This window comes from Leptosomus discolor, chromosome 3 (genome assembly GCF_034619465.1).
Source record: "Leptosomus discolor isolate bLepDis1 chromosome 3, bLepDis1.hap2, whole genome shotgun sequence".
NCBI classification, from domain to species: Eukaryota; Metazoa; Chordata; class Aves; order Leptosomiformes; family Leptosomidae; genus Leptosomus; species Leptosomus discolor.
Window position 1 is genome coordinate 4,748,927 of NC_141393.1, and position 18,980 is coordinate 4,767,906.

The 18,980-nt window shown below is 48.0% G+C and overlaps 1 protein-coding gene across 1 annotated transcript; it reads right to left on the reverse strand.

Moving 5' to 3' along the window:
- Positions 1–340: 340 nt before the first annotated feature.
- ATG14 (autophagy related 14) lies at positions 341–18,786 on the reverse strand. Its single transcript, XM_086463115.1, has 10 exons — positions 18,569–18,786; positions 12,920–12,982; positions 12,742–12,784; positions 12,248–12,329; positions 7,409–7,646; positions 6,764–6,993; positions 6,201–6,318; positions 5,016–5,106; positions 4,820–4,905; positions 341–1,974 (listed from the first exon to the last, which is right to left on the reverse strand). Exons 1-10 carry the CDS (start codon positions 18,784–18,786, stop codon positions 1,668–1,670), a joined length of 1,476 nt encoding a protein of 491 aa, XP_086319241.1. The 3' UTR covers positions 341–1,667.
- Positions 18,787–18,980: the final 194 nt, after the last annotated feature.

The following is an 18,980-nucleotide window of genomic DNA, read 5'->3' on the forward strand; positions in this document are numbered from 1 at the left end:
CAGCGCGTGTGCTGCTAGGGCAGAGTTAAGGGTCTTTGGTTTAAAAAAAAAAAAACTAGTGACAACAGACGCCCAACCCCAAGGCCAGAGAGAAAGAGCTGCCGCAGGAGAGGGGCGGGGGGCTGGGAGACACCATTCTCCGCCGGTACCCCCGGTGTGGAGCTCGCCGGGGCAGGCAGGCATCAGTACCCCAACTGCTTTTCTGCCTGCTCCTCGGTGGAGACGGGAGGCAGCGCTGGGTGGCCTGGAGAGGAAGAGAGCAAAACCCCCCAGCAAACACTCGGCGAGACGGCCGGGTAAGCCACCCCGGAGCTGGGACTTCAAACCCGCAGGAGGACGCTGGCCGGCGGCAGGGACGCGGCTCGTCCGTCGCTCCCTGCGGCCTCGCCGCGCCGGGCTGCGGCACCACCGGGAAGAACTCTTCCCTCGCGGAGGGCCGGGAGGACGCTTTTACACCAGTTGTTACCCCGTAGAGAAGTAGAATGTCCCAACTATAGAAAATGTAAACCATACGTGGGAAGCCTCGCTGAGCAAACCCATCTTGAAGTCATCCATCCCGCCAGGCAGAGGAAGCGGAGGAGCACTTGTTAACGAACGCATCTGTCGGCATCCCACCTCCTGGCGTTTTACAGGCGAGCCAGCTGCGCTGGGAGCATTTCTGCAGTGAAATGAAATCAACTCCTTGGCATTCAGTAAACAAGAAAAAGCTAAAAAAACAACCCCCAAACCCCCCGCCATAAACATAAAATAGAACAGGGCTGAAAACACGTGTAGTGTGGAGACGGCGTGACTTCCTTAAAACTAGCGTGAAATGAGGTTTTGCTAATATTAAAAAGTGGCAACGTGGTGTCGTAACTGATGAATATTATTGCAACAACGCAATCCTGTATCGGCATCAGATGTGGGTCTAGCGAAGAGAAGGTCCAGTGTTTCTTTGGTGTATGATATTGAGAGTGAAGAGCCTGTGTGCTTTGGCCAGCACAGCGCGGAACTTCTAGACTACCTACCAGTGGAAGCAGCACGAAACAAGCCAGTTTTCTATGGCAAAACTGGGTAAAGATTCACAACCCAATCTGAAAGAAGAGCAATTTGCTGTGTAAATTCCTGTCCATGCTGATTCTTTGTATTAAAAATATGGCAACAGAGATTAGAAAACATGTTAAAAATGCATAATTTTCATGTCCTGAATGAAAAAAATGTAGAAATACGCATTTTTGCATTATGCAAGACTGATTTAAAACGCACACAAACGAAAACCCTGTAAGGAGTTAAGAAAACGTGAACTGCATTTGCACCACCGTCCGGGCTGCACACTGAGCAGCCTTCCCTCCGCACTCATCCCGATCCAAACACTCCAAAATCTGTTTCTTCCTTAGAAAGTAGAGCTGGAGGCCGCCGGGTCCTTTTCCTTCGGTACTCAACGACGCGGACAGAACCAAGACACAAAGTGCCGTCACAGAATCCGTCAGGAGAACGTAGCTAGCTAATTTACAAAATGGTACCATCACAGTCATCTTGGGTAAATAAAAAGGTTTTTCCGGTTTACAAAACGAAAGTCTGACCTTTTCTTTGTTCCAGGCACTACTTAACTGAATACGTAAGGTTTACTACAGCGTTGTCGGGGAGGGATTCCTTCCACAAATCCTACGATCCTTTTCCCGGGCTCGTTAGCGATGTCCCGTGTACGCCTTCAGCCACGAGGTCACCGAGGCAGCGGCAGACGAGATCATTCCGCCGGCGCTGCTGCTGGCAATGGGCTGGGATACCTGCGTGCTCTGGCTCTGCAGCATCTCCACCTGCTGAGAGGGGATATCGCAGAACCTGGGGCTCGGCAGATTCTCCCAGTCTGTCCCCAGGTCTGTCTCTTCATCGCTGACGTGCTCGTCTCCGCTCTCATCCGTTTCGCCGGTGGCACTGGGATCCACAAATTCCATGGAGTCTTCAAGGTCAGCGCTGATTTCGAAAGGCCCAGACCTGCGAACGCGGACACGGTGCCGTCAGTACCATGTGGGAGCGGGACTGTCACTTTGCTGGCAGGGGGGGCCTAGGCAGGCCCAAGCACCCTGCTCTCTCACGCGTGCCGCAGAGCAGTTACACCACCTCTGCGTTTATCAGCCGGCAGAGAGAAGCTCGCTGGCTGCAGAGATAACCGGGTCCCGACAATGGTGAAGCAGAAACAGCCGGCCAAGGAAGCGGTAGCTGGGTTCCACTCCACCGAGCAGGAACGGCAGGAGAGCTGTTCTGCTTTGGCAGTGGACAGTGAAACACCTACACAGAAAAAAAAAACCCACTACTGATAGTAAAAAACCCACTACTGATAGTAAGTCACGGTTCCACTGGTGGAAATCGCCGCTTGATGTGGAACAGCTTTTATTTTTAACACTAGCCCTGGCCAGGCCAAGCTGGCTGCAGCCCCCCCAGCGAGGGGAAGGGTGTAGTTTACAGCTGACTGAACCGGCTTGGCACAACTCACTAGTGGAGACCTCCCATAGCAGCGCTTCCCCCTCAGCAACGTCTCAAGATCTTTTTGGGTTTTACTATGAGGCTGGAACAGGTTGCCCAGAGAGGCTGTGGAGTCTCCACAGGACTCAACCCCCCCCACTGGCCACTGGTCCTGAGTAACTTGCTCCAGTTGGCTCTGCTTTGGGTGGGGCGATGGGCTGGACCGCCAGAAGTCCTGGCCAACCCCACCTGCGTGGGACTCCCGAGATTCCTGCTGCCACTGCCTGGTGGGAGAAGCAATTGCATCCCGTCCCACCCCACCGCTTTGCGCTCCGGTACGGGCGGCCAAAATCTTCCCTGAGCCAAAGCGGGCAGTTTCAGGGGCCTGTGAGCCCCAGTCAGGGAGCACGAGGGTCTCCCGGGGGCGGTGAAAGGTGGGTTCCCCACAGCAGGCAGCGTCCCTGCCAAAGTTCACTCCAAAGCACAAAGTGAAATAGGAGCAAGAATTTAACACGGGGAAGAGGGTTTCTCCAGCCTTAGTGGGAGAACAAGCCTGAAGCGGGAATTCAGCATGGAAAACTGTAATCCAAAGAATTAAAGCTTTGGTCAAATTGTATTTATCTGAAAACAGTGGCTTATAAAGGAGACTATCGGGCAACTACAGGCCTAGGTACCTAAAGGAAAATAAAGAGAGCTGGTTGCTGCAAACTTTGCAGACAGCTGAGAAATTAAAGGGAAACGCTCTTCCTTCATAATCCGGGAAGGAATGGGAGCGCTGCCTTCTGGCAAAGCATTTTGCTTAACAAGGCGACAGAAGAAGAGAGTCACCAGGTTTAAGGCCAGAAGGGACCATTAGGTCATCTCGAGTGACCTCCTCTATCACAAAGGCCATTCCGTTCCACCCATCCCCCCCTGTCCTGAGCCCAGTAACGTCTGCCTGATGAAAGCATCCGTGCCAGAAACTCATCCAGCCTCGACAGGACAACGTAAGGAAACAAGAGAACCCCCACCTTCATTCTGGTGGGTCGTCAATCGCCGTGTTAAGCGCACGTGCCTCATTTCAGCCGCGCTCAGACTCTTTCCTTCTAACAGTTGACCACAAAGCCACTCCGTAGCCTGTACTTTCTCCCGGGGAAGGTGTGGAAATCAAGCCATCTCTAGCGAGCCACGACAGTTTTCCACAGACTAAACCCTGCCCCTCATGGGTAGGTATTTTCTCCCAACTCTTTCCCGTAACCTCTCCCTTGACTACGTGGAGCCGACCGATGCGTGGGGAGCTCTGTCACATCGGCGCAGAGAAGTGCGACCCGCTGTGGCACTTGGACCTTTTACAGCAGCTGCTTCCCAGGACGCAGTTCTTCATTCCCTGGGTGTTCCCTGCCCTCTCTCCTTGTTCCCCGGCAAGCAGCAGCAAGCGCATTCATTTTTTTTCCGAACTGAGCTTTCCAAACCGAGCCAAACCTTTCCAAACAAAAGTTTGGCTCCCCACATCTTTGGGCTGAAATCAGCAGGGCTATGCCCAGAGAACCTAAGGCAAGTGGTTCGAGGAATGCCTTCGGTTCCTCTTAGCGGCACTGCAGGAGTTCAAATAAAACTAGATGGGCACACGAGGACAAAGCGGAAAAGCAGATTTCAGGACGTTGCTGTGTTTAAGGGGGAATAAAGCACTAGTCAGCTTAAACAAATATTTGCAGACTGTCTCAGGCAGGAGTGACTTGGATTATCCCAACAGGAAATCAATGTGGTTGGCTTTCTTCTATTTAAGTTGTAAAAAAAAAAAAAAAAAAGAAAAAAATTATTAAACCTAGCGCGTGCAGCCCACAGGGACTGATGTTCTTTTCATCATGTACTAAGTTAACAGAAAAGATGTCTTTAATCTTAATTTACATATAAATTAATATTATTTGAAGTGTCAGCTTTGGTCTAGGGTGTTCATTGACTGGAAGTATTAAGGAAAACGTTCACCTAGTATGTGTTTTAGGGCTTATATTGCTGGATGCTCTTAGGTTTTTACATGGTGGCAAGGTGTGGGTAGGGTGGTATTTGGAGCACAGTGAGACTGCCTGGCGTATGTGCCGCTGTCCCCTGGAGGGAAGGGGTTCGTAGGGGAAATGAGTCCATAACCAGCGACAAAGCCTCCAGCTGAGCCCACCATATGCAGAAGCACAGCACATACACATCTCTGAAATCTCATTTCCGACTCAGGACCCCCTTTTTCTGTCCTCTCTCGTCTCCTCATTGTAACTACCCAGATTTCTGATGTGCTGAGGACTGATCTGTACGTACAGCAGAAGAATTTCCCTCATAAGTAACAAGGCAAATGCATAACTTCAAAAGGGATGTGGTCACGGGTGGGCTGAGGTACGGCTTTTCTTACCTGCCCAAGTTCTCAGTGTCTGGGCTGACCAGGTACATAAGGTTCCTGAGCGTATGCAGTGGGTGCAACAGATCTAAATTTACATGCTACCATGGGGAAGGTAAGAAAAAGACATGATCAGTTACTGGAGGAAACCTGAAGGCACAGTTGATCTTTTAAAAGCTATTTAAGGAGTCCAAATGTGCATTCCCCCTACCTGAGAGAAGCAAAGGTGAAGGATATTAGCATTCAGCTTCTTCACTGCCCGCGTGAACCTGTGTCTGCTGAGATTCTCTCCACAGAACTCGCTGTTGAAACACCACACGCACATATATACATACAGAAAGCAAAATGCTGTGAAGATAGACCCTCTGGAGACACCAGCATTCCGTGCCCTGGCTTCCGAACGAAGCCCAGACCAAATATCCTCGCAGTGAGCCCTTGTTTAAACTGTACAGCCGGTTTTGGAGTGCTCAGGAGATTCATTTTTCACCTAGCAAGGCTGCTGGCGTTTCACCAACAAGCACTGCTTGCCCTAGCCTCACCGGTTTCAACAGGACAGGTGATGTGAACCGTGTGAAACTCAAAGCTCCCCTGTAGCCAAGCCATTTCGGCTCTCCTTTTAGACCTTGCATCATTTCCTGTCCTCAAGCTTTTCTTTTGTGAAGACATAATAGCATAAAAAACTCTGCAGAGACCCTACGCAACTTTTGTGCCCTCACTCCGGCAACCACTATTTAAAAAAGAATCTCAGAAGCGTATTTGAGACCCCTGGAAGACTGACCAGGTCTAGGGCTCCCTCAGTACTTCTGCTGCACAGATCCCACCTGCTCCACGCAGACATTAAAAACCCAACAGTGCTTTTCATCACAAGTGGGGGGGTTACACAATAGACTCCCCGACATCTGGCAGCCAGGTAACGTTCCCCATTGGCGTTTCATCCCACAGAGAATTACAGTGCTGTCGTGCCACGTTATCAGGCCTTGTTCTACAGCGCTTCACGCAGTGGAGCTATTCAAGATGACTAAGAGTTGCCAAATTGGGCTGGGATTTTGTGAAGCACAGTAGGGTCTCATAAAATGAAAAGTGCTATTCGTGGCCCATCGTATTTCATTTCTAATTCGAGGATGCTGAAGACGTCAATTAGAAAGCTCTTATTTTCAACTGGGATGGTTGGTCTATGCTCTCAGGAGGTAAAAAAAGGAGGGAGGGACCGTTAACTGCGGTCTAATATCCTACAAGCCCTCCACCCAAAATTCAACAGCACAAAAATCCATGAGCCATTCAGCATTCGACATCAAAAGCTGTTCCAAGTAATGACTTGGTTCCCAGCCCCAAACCGAATCCAGATCAGCCAGAACCGGTCGCTGATTCACCTCCTCGGAGGCTTGCATTTACTTGCCTGTTGCAGAGCTTCTTGGGAAGATTGACATCAAGTATGAGAGACAAAGTGTTAACAAGCTGAGTTGCATAGCACAATGCAGCACTGATGGTATGAGCAGGGTTATTATGTTCCATATCTGAAAGAAATAAAAACATCGTGAAAGTCTCCTTTTAAATGAAGCCTCGGTGGGTGTGTTAATGTGTTACTGAAGTCTACTCTGGAAAATGTCACTTGTAAGTATTGAGAACAGCCTGAATCCAGCAATCATTTACAGTGAAATCTGTCAGAAGTTGGTAGAAAATAGTAATTCTTGGAATTCCTGTTAAAATGACGGCATGTGAACCGTGTCAAAACTGTGAATAATTAACTTTATCTATTACACTGCGCTGCGTCCCACTGAGCATTTCCTGCACCAGAGGATTTCAGTGGGCTAATCCCTATACTGGTATTTATTTCTGACTCGGGTTTGTCTGGGTGAGAACCAACGGACCGGGCTACTGCTCCTCAGTGCCTTCTGCTGGCACCCAAGGCTGCAAGTTCTGCGGCTTCTGGAGTATCCCAGATACCTCATCAGACCTTACCTGGTCCTTGTGTAGTCTTCTTCTCTTCCACCCAATTGTAATATGCTGAATAGTCTCCGTTATTAGGAAGGGTTATCCAAGGCCCTGTGATACTGATGCTGGTGTCCCCGTTATGATCATCACACACCCATCTCCCAGAGAGATAGGTGGTTCTCCTGGCTTCCGCGAGCTTGCTCACAGTGCTAGAGGTCATGGCATTGTCGCTCTCAGAAGACACATCTGCAGGATCTCTGTGGCACCCAAAGAGGAACAGAGTGTTTTCAAAGAAGTTTTAAAAATATAACCAGAGATGCACTTGGCAGACACTTAGGCAGGTTTCACAGAGAGGAAAATGCTTGTAGAAACGCTCCGGCAAAACTCCTTACTCCCAAAACGCCCTTCCTTTGTTCTGGGATTTTTAATTATCTATTTTAAGAGAGTTTAACGCTGGACGCACACCTCAGATCCCTCAGTGGGGAGAAGCTAGCGCCTCCAGATTCTCTGCTCTGGACCTCTGTCTTTGGGTCAGAAGCTTTGCCTTTGGGAAGCCCCTCCTTCTCCCCACAGATGCTAAGGGAGCCTGACTGTCTAGCTTAGGCTTACCTGACTCACTCCGGGGTGTCTAAAGCTAAGCAAAACAAGTCCAAAAGGACAAGCCTTCTGTACCTCATGCTGGTCTTTACTTCTTCAATGGGAAATATGACGGATGTTAGCTCCAGGATGTGCGTCCGACGAAGATTTGCCAGATGCTCATACTGGGTTTTCAAGTCGTAGGTTTTTTTCTCTACCAAGTCTCCCAGCTTGCGGTTATGCCGCTGGATCTTCTCTTTCTTTTCCTGATGCCGCTGAGCCCTGCGATAATGCTTCTGGTTCTCCTCTTTAATTCTCAGGAGCCCCTCTGCATCTGTGGGAACAGCAGCTGTGAGCCTTGGAGAAGGAGCTGTGAGGTACTTGCAGCAAGCTTGAGAAGAGCATTATTAATATTTATAGAAAACAAGATCTATAGCAGCTTAAAACAGAACACCCTGCTAAACTACTAATGTTTCCCAGCTGCTCAGTGGTACAACTTCTAAATCTTTTCTGAAGATCTCCAAAGAGACCAAAATTGGGATTAATCTTTCCCTATCTTTTACCCAGTTATTTCTGGATTTGGAGCAGCAAAGCCGAGATTTCACAGTTTAATTAAACTTCTGAGGTAATCATCATGACAGAAATAGCTTGACTGTACATGTTTGCAAGGAGCTGGCCAAAAAGGCGAGCATTGCTCGCAGCCAAAATCAAGTGCCGATAGCATCTTCGTTCACCACTTCTGGCACCGCCGCTGCTATCAGTGTATGGTATTTGGGCTTCTCTCTCGTGTACCTGGAGCTCAGCGGTGCAGACTTCTTGTGACCACAAGGGAACGCCACCTTTCTCCCTTTCTGGTCACAAAACGAGGAATGTGCTCATGTCCCGAAGGGCTGCAACTGCCTGAATTTACTCCATGTGTCAGGCACGCTGAGGCTTGGAAAGATATCCTTCAAGAGCATCTGCTGGTTCTCCTATAAAATAACTGGCTGCAGTAACGCTTCCACAAACATATGGTGCGAAAGGCAGCGAGTTAACCACCTCTGTCTTTCAAAGGCACAGGGAAGTTATTCCTTATTCACACTTCCCAAACAAGAAAACCCCAAAACTCTCAATGTACCCCACTTTGAATGAGAGCCCCCATCGCTCTCACTTTCCATGTTTATAGCTGAGAAGAAACAGTGCTGGTCAGGTCCTCTTTCCTGTGATCAAGTGGGATAACGGTCCCTTGCACAGAAGGAAGCACTAAGCCCTGATGTCATTTTACGGATACATTTTGACAGAAAGATGAGACCAGAGCTACAGCAGGAAAGCTCCGTGGCATCTGCTACTCAAAGAAGCTGCATTATATACTACTGAAACCAAGAAAACTTCTAAGCAGCTATAGTGGCCTCAAACAACGCATTCAGACTGTCACTCTTCTCAACAGGGGAGCACAAAAATTAAAGGCTCCATCCAAAGAATGGGACCCGAGACCAATTCCCATCTGCGGGTCTGTGCCCAGCCAGCACACGATCCCCTCCTGCTAATCCCGGTTTGCACCAGCAGAGCTGGAGCTGCACAGACCTCTGGCTGGTCCCTGGTCTGGCAGGGTGGGAGGCCAGCAGTGCTGGTACCCCTCAGAGCGTGCCTGCCCCTGCAGACACCGAGTGTGCTTCCTCTGAACGTCAGGAATTATTTCTAGTCATCTAACTGATCTGTTGTGGTCCACGATGTGTTTGGTAAGAAGGAAGATCCGATACAGGGGAGATGCAAAGTCCCAAATTAAAGAAGGTGAGAAGAGTTTCCCCATGCAGATAAGAACTAATAATCCTCAGGTCTACAAATTAAGTGACCCCCTGTTAGAGGAACTGTAGAAAAAACAACTCTTCTCTGAGCTATACCAAGAATCCCTACGTGTCAGCTAGTAACTCTGTTTCCTTCAAGCATTCCTGTAACATCAACAGAAAATCAATTAATGCTTGCAGGCATATTCCCAAACTCTCCCTTTGCATAAAGACTAAAAGACAGAGGAGGAGTAAAACATCCACCTGTTCCATTTCCACATTCACGTTGTACTTGAAAGGCTACTTTTCTCACAGAGTGAACTCCCTTTCCTGCAGGTCCAACAGCAATTATTTTTGAAGCAGCGTAGAACGCGGCACACGCGTCTCCTCTTCAGCAGTCCCGGTGCAGAAACAACTGTCCTTTATTTGGCACAGCACCTCTGCGTTATGAGCCAGTTTATGAGGTGATTAAAATTTGTCCCCAGAAGTATTTCAGGACACCACTATGTCCCACACATCTACGCTGCCCGATAAATGCAAGCAGAGGCACACCGATCTCTGCCCAACAGAGGGCTATGCCAGCTATTTGCGAGATTGTCTCCTTGCACTGTCCTTCACGGAAGGCAAACACACGTATTTTAAAACGTCATTTTAAGAAGCACCAATCACTGAGGTATCGAGAAGAGTCAACTCCAAAAGCAGGAGCCCAATGTTCCAGAAATTGTTCTTATCTCAGAAAACTAAACTATGCCGCATCCAAGAAAAGAGAAACAACCCATTTACATTTTCTAACGCGGTCCAAGAGTGAACCAAGTTGGGTTCTACTGTCACTCATGGCAAGAGTTCACTTTGGGTCTATCTGCGAGAGCGATTTTGGGGTAACTGAGCTAACAACAGGCCAGCCGGGCAACAGGTAGGTCAGTTTGTGGGTTAAATCTAATCAAGTTCACTGTGAGTCACAGAAGCTGCAAAAGCTGCAGATGATACACTTCACAGAAGAGCAGAAAAGTGGAGGAACTCCACTCCCCAGTGGGTCCTAACATTTCGCCACCTTCAGGGCTGCATTTTGAGAAAAGGTGACTAAGTTCCTCAAAGTCACATTGGCTTCCTCTTCTCCTTTCTTCACAGGCTACAGAGAAAAAGTAGTCATTGTCTCCTCCATAATGATCTTCCACCCACTGAAAAGCTTGCTTTTCTTCACCTCCCTCTAAATCAAACCAAACACCAAATTTCTTAGCCATTCCTTGTGTTTCATTCCTAACATTCTCTTCCAGACTTTCTCCAATTAATTTGTATCTTTCTTAAATTGCTCAAACTGGACACCAGGACTTCCACTGAGGCAACATCAACGCCGGGCACAGCAGGATAATTGCTTCCATCTTAAATACAATGCTTATATTAGTAGAAACCAGAATGAGGTCTGAACTTTTCTGGAGCAGCATTAGATTGGTAATTTTTATTTCATTTGCAATTCACCACATCCTTTCCCATCAAATCCCACCACTGTCCCCCACTTCAGGTTTATATGTTTCTCTTTCCTAAACAACGTGCACTTCACTTTGTCCTTTTCAGACGATATTGTCAATTTATCGGCACGATATTGAATTTGATCTCGTTCTCCACAGAAGTCACATCATCACCCACCTTGGCTTCCTCCATTCCACCTTCTAGTCTACCATGCAAACTACTCTGGAAAACACGGAACAAAACTGGGCCAGGAGCTGGCTCCTGCTGAGCTCCACCCGTCTCACCTCCTCGGTCTGACAAGTATCAAGCACGCTCTCCGAACGCAGCCTTTCTAGCCTTTTGTGTCCACCTGACCGCGATCACACCCAGAGCAAACGGCTTGGCTTGCTCGTCAGACAGTGTGGGGTGGTGCCCAAAGCCAAGGTACGGTGCATCTTCGGCTTCATCCTCCACCAGACCGCTGGATCCCCAGCAAGGGGTTGATTTGACACGGCCTATTCTTAACAGTGATGCCTCTTTTTAATTACCTTATCTTCTAACTACCTGCGGAGTGGCCAGAGGTTTGTAACAGGCTGAGTGTGTCCTCAGTTTAGGGTTCTCCCTTCCTCCACCCTTTGACACCAGTTTTCACTCTGTTTCCTGGGACATCCTCTCTCCTCAGGTGTTCTCCAGCGCTCCACAGACTACTTCAGCTTGTTCCTTAAGTTCCTTGAGATGAATCTCGTAAGGCCTTGCTGACATAATCAAATTAACACTTAGCTGTTTTCTCTCCTTAGCCTGCAGTCCTCTCATGACATACAATTTAACCTGGCTAAGCAGCTGATGGCATTTCCTTTGCGAGAAGACGAAGCAAAGGCGGCGCCGAGCGCTTCCGACTTCTCTGCGCTGTTATTTGCTCTCCTTGCTGTTAACCAACCGACTCGCCTACTCCTTCATGTTTTTCTTGTTAGACATTTCTTATTGTTCCTACCCATCCTCCTCATTCACTGAAAATCATTCTGCATCTCAGCCCTTTTGATGTTATCACCGCAAGCTTGTGCTATTCCTTTCTAACTATTCTCAGGTATATGCCTCTGCTTCCACTCTCCGTGTGGCTTTTCTTGAATTTCAAGTCATAAAACCATTCCTGATTCACTCAATATGCTTCCCCTCTTTCCTTTGCACGTAGGTTGCGAGGAGCGCTGCGTACTCTCTTCTGAAAAATGACCCTACAAATCTCTCTCGTGTAAAAAAATTCAGAGTTTCAAAACTGAAGCTGCTGAACGGTGGCAACTCTCCAGCCTATGCCATATTTCAGTGACTCTTGCTCAAGCAGGATTTTAGGATTCCTAGACAGGTGTGGGTTAAAATCTGTAACAGCTGCAGAGCTGTTTGCTGCTCTTTATCAAGGGGAAATGATCAGAAACAGTGCACTGAATAAAGCCACCTCTAGGGACAAAGCCAAAGTCACAGGCTGCTAAGCATTTACTTTTAAAGCTGTTGCAAAATGATCTCCATCCAGCTGAATAATGCCTCCTGTTTGCTAATTAAAACCCAAGCATAAAAAGGCTAAAATCCACTCACTGATTTGCCCTCAAGTTGATTTAAGAAGTGACGGTTTGGAAATCCACCATTTTAAAGCAACTAACACTCGAATTCACATCAATTGATTTTCTACTCTAAGGCACAGAGTTTCCCACATCACAAAAGCACAGGCATTACTCACGTCTTGTCATTTCATCATTTTCTTTGCAAATGGTCTGTTTCAGCTGCTCAATCCTCATCTTGCAAGACATTATTTTCCATCTCTGAAAAAGAACATTCAGCAACTCTAGGGCACAAACGACTTCAAACACACTGACTAACGATGAACAACAACGCCAGCAGCTTTAGTGCAAAAGTAGCAGGATGTTCTTAATTGGATCAGACGAACAAATAAATATTTCACGTACTGTTTTGTGCACAGAAGAATGTCACAAACAGACCGAATGCTCAGGATAAAGTCAATCGGTATAATAAGTTACCGAACAAGTATCTAGTACAAAATACGAAAAATACTGATGGTTTGGAGCGCTCTGCTTGCAGAGCCAATTTCGGTTTTGCTTATAACAGGCTTTTTGGGAAAGCAACACAATGCCCTCAAGGTAAATCGTAACTTTAAACTATGAGATCTAAGAATTCAGAGAGTTTAAAAACTATGGGACACTTTGAACAACTCACCAGCTGATCAGTTATCTCTTTCCCTTCCATGGCCTTCAAAACACTAGAGGAAAAAACATGATTGAAAGTTTTATGACTATCTGGACTACTTCTGTCTCCAGCAACAGCGCGTTAGAGAGACTGTTTTGTTTTTCTGAGAGTTCTTACAGTTTATTTTCATTTAATAACTACAACTTACTGTTTTTGGAATTCCCTTTGTTTGGTTTTGAGATGCATCAGCCTTTCTTTCTTGTCTGAAAACCTGGAAGAGATTAAATGTTTTTATTGACACTTTGCACAATACAGAATTTCAAGCTGTCTGAAAAGCCAAAAAGACTGAAGCTTGTGGGAGTCTCTAAACCTCAGCTATATGTCTTAATCTTGGGAAGTAACGGCTAAATGTATAAAGCCCTTGCAGAATTCTAAAGCGTGTCTCTGTCAGGAACTGCAACAGGACTTCTAAGCTGGGGGAACGTCAGCCTGTGGTATTACGGAACATGTAAGCAAATTACTTGCTATTTCTAGAAGATTTATAGCTCAGCAGTATCAATATTTTGCCTATTAAGAAAAACATACAGCATTCTAAAAACCTTTAGTCACTGGAGAAATTAACAGAGCTATCCCAGGTGCCGTAGTGAGTCTGCATTATTTCACAAGCTGCGATGGCACCAGCTGAGGCCACTCTGGTCGTGGGAAACGCAGGTTTTCATGCACTCTGCATCGCATTTTCTCCCTTCCCATGTGGAAGTGTCTCACGCTTTATTCATTAATGGGTCCAAACAGGACAGCACTCCCTCAAGACTTTTACATGATACCCCAATCTTTCCTGTGTTACTAACAGCAGTAAGTTGCATTGTCTTCTGTTTATTTCTACTGGGCACTTGTAGCCACCACAAGTCCACGACCCAAACGTCCGCTCGAGTTCAGCTTCACCAGATGTCCGAGGCACAGGAACTGCAAAGAACTGATCAGAAGGGAATTCTTTTTGGATTCATCACCCTGTGTTTTCACCCTTTGAATATGCAGCAGCCATGTTCTGCTCCCCTCCACGTTCCGCAGTGTATTGAGAAACACATTTAAAGAAAACAGCAGACGAATGACGTGTATTGAGAAATCACAGCGAACCATGAAGTGACAAAGCTACCAGGAAGAGCAAACAGCAAGAGAGACAGCCAGGAGATTTAGATGACATAAAAACCAGCAAATGTGCTTTGTCTTCCGGCAGCGTATGGCTTTCCAACTCTCCTTTGTGCTTCCCGTGTTACAGCACCATCCTGATCCATACCTTAAAAATGTCTCTCGGGTTAAGTCCACGCACGGAAAAATTATTCATTATATTTCCCTCTGGAACATGCAGAACTGACAATTCCATCCTAACAGAGGTCTAACATTTCATGTAAAACCCATCAAGTCCTTTATTTCAGGGATGTCTGAGCTTTATTTAGAAAGAATTATACAGTAAGCCTTGACAGGATGGCATCTTGGGCCTCTCTCTGCTCCACTCTGTGGGCTTGATTTCAAGTAAAACTTTAAAATGCTTCCCTTCTCTCCCTGAAGCGCTGCGATCTGCAAGCTCGGTGACTAACTCTGGGATCAGAAAGCGTGTAATCACCCTCCCAGATGACATCAGCATTAAAAACAACAACAAAACTACTGGCTGCTGCTTTCGTAGTCAAACCAAAAATATCTGTTTTCCTTCCAAAACAAATCAAAACCAAACCGTGGGTGCTTGGCATAAAAAAGCCGGAGGCCACGCGTGAGCTGGAGGAATGTGGTGCAACTGGAGCCCGGCTGCTCAACCCAGCACGTTCGTTCTTCCTGGGCGCCCTCACCCCACCAGTCACCACGGAAATTACAGCAGTACCAGACTCCTGTTTACCGCGGAGTAAAGCACACCTACTGTAGCCCTGACCTTTGGCTGCAACCAAAAATAACTTGGCCCAGAGACACCCCGCTCGGCAGTCACACAGGGAGAGAGAGCTGAATTCATCTGGCGACTCTTGTTTTCAAAGCTGGATTAATGGGCAGGGAGTCTGACTGAACAGAGTTACCCAAATGACGTCCATCACATCAGCGAAAAGTTGAATGATCTGTCAAGAATCTGGGACTAAATTAAGTTCTTACTGAGGAGGGAAGATAGAAATATTTGTGAAAGCCTGCAAAAATTACAGCTCACCACGCACTTCAGCAACTATGTCAAACAGCTCCTACAAACTTCTTTAGCAGGTTGCTCCTAAGCAAACATTTCCATTTCTTTATATAGCCCTAATTTTAATTGCATCGCATCATGCAACTGATTTTTCTCTCTATATCTACAGCCTTTTCATTTGGCAAAGAAACAAAACTTTGGGTGAACTATTATAGGAACTCCCATAAAATGTAAACTGAGAGAAGGAGAGAACTCAATGTCTCCAATTATCCATTAAATGTTTCTCTTTCTTCAAGTCTTATCACATCAAGCTGAGATTTTCTGCGGTTACCTGGCTTATTTCCACACGTTCATAATTAGAAAGAAGCAACCAGGAAGGAGGACTTCCTAACCTATAGGAAGCGATTCACGCTGAAGGAGCTGAGGACAGCAATAGGTGCACCCATTCCTGTACCTATTCACAACAACGAAACCCCATTGCTGCAAAAAGTCCCTATTCCTAATCATAACCCACAGCTTTGAGAAGTCAGACAGGCTTAGACATCGCAATTACATTGTCTTTGGCTTTTGCCATCTGCAGAGACATAAAGCAAAGCAATTCAGTACGCCTGCAAAATGCACTCTGAGAATTTATGCATATGAAAGGATGGGGTAAACTGCTGGGAGGAAGAAGAGTCTCCAAGCTGAAACCAACCTCAAGATGCTGGCTTAGCTGTTGAATACACAACACATTACTAATGAAAAGAAGAATGTCAGTGATTACTTTACCGGAGGACTTCCGGCCTACTCATCCTTAATTGTAGCTGTACTTCAATAATTAATCTCAACAGCTCCTCCATCTCTTCCCCCTCACAGATACAGGGTGTGATTTTTGCCAGACATATGAACAACTTCAGTCTTACTGGAGCTGTTCGAAAAATCAGCACGCAAAACAGTCCAATGAAAAGAAAGCTGAAGTAATTCTTACTGCTAGAACATGAAATCATCTATCTTCTTACCAGGGAAAAAATCACATGAAAAATCTAAAAATAAGACACCACTGGATGCCCAGAGTAACGCCTGCTTCTTTCCTTTTCCCCAGAGAGAGAACAATCCTTTTGCCCAACCTGTAACACTTCAACAAGACAAACGGGAGGCCCGAGCGACCCCGTACGCTTCCACATGCCGAGTGTCTCACACCGCGCTTGTAACCGAGTCACAGAGAAAAGCCCTTGCCGTGACCCCGTCCTCCAGCACCGGCCATAACGCTGATCTAAAATTAACCCACGCACTACTAGAAGGCATAAAATAAACAAATAAATAACGATGACAGCAAACACAACCTGAAGGCCAGCCAGCTACCCGCACCTGTCCCTGCGTGACTTTGCCACGGTGTGTGGTCACCCTTTAAGAAGTCGCTCCCTCTCTCTGCTCCCACACCGCAAGAAATTCAGACACACCCGCTCGCTGCTTACAAAGGGGAAACAAAGAAAACTGACCTCTGAAGCGACAGGCTCCTTCTCACTTTGGCATCAGTCATTCCAAGTATTAATTTTAAAACACAGACCAAATATTTCAAGCACAGGTTTAAAAAGAAGCGATTCCATCAGCATCGAAAGAACAAGAAGAAACCCAAGCTTCAGGGGGGCTTTGTCCCTACACCGAGCGTTCCTGCTGCGATCAAGCACGCTTATTTATTCACGTTGTGTTATTCGTATATATGTTATGCTGCTCCTTTACTTCCACAACACGAAGCTGCTGTTTCCAACAAACTGCGCTCCTGCTTGGGAAGGTTTCGAGCAGCAGGAGAAACAAAGACTAAGGAAATTGAGTGTATAGGGAGGCCCCCCAGAATGGAGGCTCTAGGAGAACAGAAAACAGCGGTGATCCCCACAGACGGAACCATGATGTCCAAAGAGGAGGAAAAGAAAAAAAATAAAAAGACACACACAGAAAAAAAGAGACTTCCCGCAGTTAAGAAACACAGTGTAAATACAGAGAACACTTTCTAGCCACAGATGAGTGGGACAGTTAAAGCATCTTTAGGAAGATGCAGTGAAAACTGTCAGACACAAAAGCTGATCTTGTCTCACGTGAGAATATACAAGGAAGACAAAGGGGTTTGGGGTTTGCGGTTTGGTTTGGTTTGTGGGGTTTTTTTCCCAACAAGCTGTTGCTGCTGGTACTTTGGCTAAGGCTGCTTCTTCCTGGTTTCATTTTTCTGACGGGTAGAGAAGCTTCTTAAGCCTTGGTTAATACAGAACGACAGTGGTTCCACTGTAACAAAGGATACAGTTGAATTTCTACAGTTAAGCAGCCTGATGTTTAGCCAAGATCTTACGGCTATAAAAGGCGCAAGAAAAAACTACTTGGTTTATATTCCAAACTACAAACCAAGTTTTTTCATGGAAGCTGCAGACTACCCTGAGCAGTCTCACACAAATACAAGCTTTCCCTCCATTTTAAAAAGACGAAATACACTTTGTGGTTCTATGACACAGTTTTTCATGTAAAAAAAAGCGAGACCATCCAGAGGCAGACGGGTCTCAATTCTGCAAGCTGATTCACGCCGGCTGACACCCTCTGCCCACTCCCACCGACGTTAACGGCAGACAGACACCGCCGTCCCCTGGGCTGTTCTGGTGTTTGGCACGCGAGGATGCGAGGAGCCGTTGGTGCGAGGACCCTCCTGCGCCACGCGCCTCTTACCGCCTTCCCAAAATAGTTCAAGAAATCACTCCCAACAGCTGCTAACGAAGCCACAAATGAAGGACCAAGAACACAGCGTCAGCCAAAAATCAGAGCTATTCCGGAGATGGTGCTGGGCAGACTTTTTAAGAATCTGGGATGGACGTGCTGCGAACGACAGCTACGGAGGGGCAATGTGCCTCTGAGTCATATAGTGGGAATATTTGCTTGTGGACGTAACGCTCATTCAGCCGCCCTCCTGTAGGACCAACACTGTGCAAAAAGGAGCAGGAAGGGGCGTGATGAACTCCAGCAGAGTGGTTTTTGCCACTCTAAAAGGAGGCCCGTGATTTGGACTATTTGTATAGGCAAGAAAATGAAAAAAGCTGCCGTTTTCTTGCACGCCTTCCTATTTTGTTGAACGATTTAATGCGCGCTGCCGAAAACAGACACACATTTCAAACACCCCAGCGCACGGCTCTCTTTTTGCCCTGAACTGTCCGGAGCTCCTGTTGGCTACATCAACATGGGCATGCCTGAGGACAGCTGCACCTAAGTGAAAGCCGAGGTGCTATATTATTTATTATTATTATTATTTATTATTATTATTATTTATTATTATTATTATTTATTATTATTATTATTTATTATTATTATTAAGCAGCAACACTCCGTGGGTCCTGCTCCACCTGCCCGCACAGGGCAGCCCCCCCCCAGCAGGCAACCCCGCGGTGGGCCCAGCAGCGGCAGGACCGTTCCCCGTCCCACTCCCACAGCCCCCCGCCCTCCGTTAACCAACCCCCCCCACCCCCTGGAAAGGCGGCTGAACGGCGGCGAAGGGGGACAAACCGCCCCCCCCCCCGGCCCTGAGGGGAGCGGGGGAGGGGCAGCGCAACAGCCACCGTGCGAGGCGCGGCGGGACGCTCCCCCCCCCCCCCCCCCCCCCCCCACCCCGGACGGTGGCGGGGCAGGGGAAGGCAAGGGAGCCCCGTTCCCCCCCCCCCCCCCCCGTCTCTTCAGGGCCGCCGGTACCTCTCGGAGTCGCGACCGTCGAAGAAGACGAAGTCGCCGCTCTGGACGCACTTGGCGCAGGTGAGGCGGCGGCGTGTGGTGTTGCAGAGCGGGCACCGCTCCACCGCCACGTACAACCCCTCGGCGTCCTCTTCGGCGCCCCGCAGAGCCGCCGGCCCGGCCCCGGCGCCACCGCCCTGCCCGCCGGGCTGCGGCCGGCAGCCGCTGGGAGACGCCATGATGGGCTCCCCGCGCCGCCGGTCACGTGGGACTTTGTTTTCGGGCAGGGGCATTGTGGGTAGCGGGGGCTGAGGCGGCGGGGGGAGGCCCCGGCCCTGCGGGAGGGCTCGGCCCGGGCCCAGCCCTGAGGGGGGGGGGACACCCCCCCCCACCACCACCCCTCCCGTCGGGAAGAGGCATCACAACCCCGGCC

Coding starts and splice junctions, on each gene's coding strand:
- ATG14 (XM_086463115.1), bottom strand. CDS start 18,786: ATGGCGTCTCCCAGCGGCTGCCGGCCGCAGCCCGGCGGGCAGGGCGGT. Junction 6,994..7,408: donor GAAGTAAAGACCAGCATGAG/GTACAGAAGGCT, acceptor TGGGTGCCACAG/AGATCCTGCAGATGTGTCTT. Junction 5,107..6,200: donor CCCAAGAAGCTCTGCAACAG/GCAAGTAAATGC, acceptor GTGTTTCAACAG/CGAGTTCTGTGGAGAGAATC.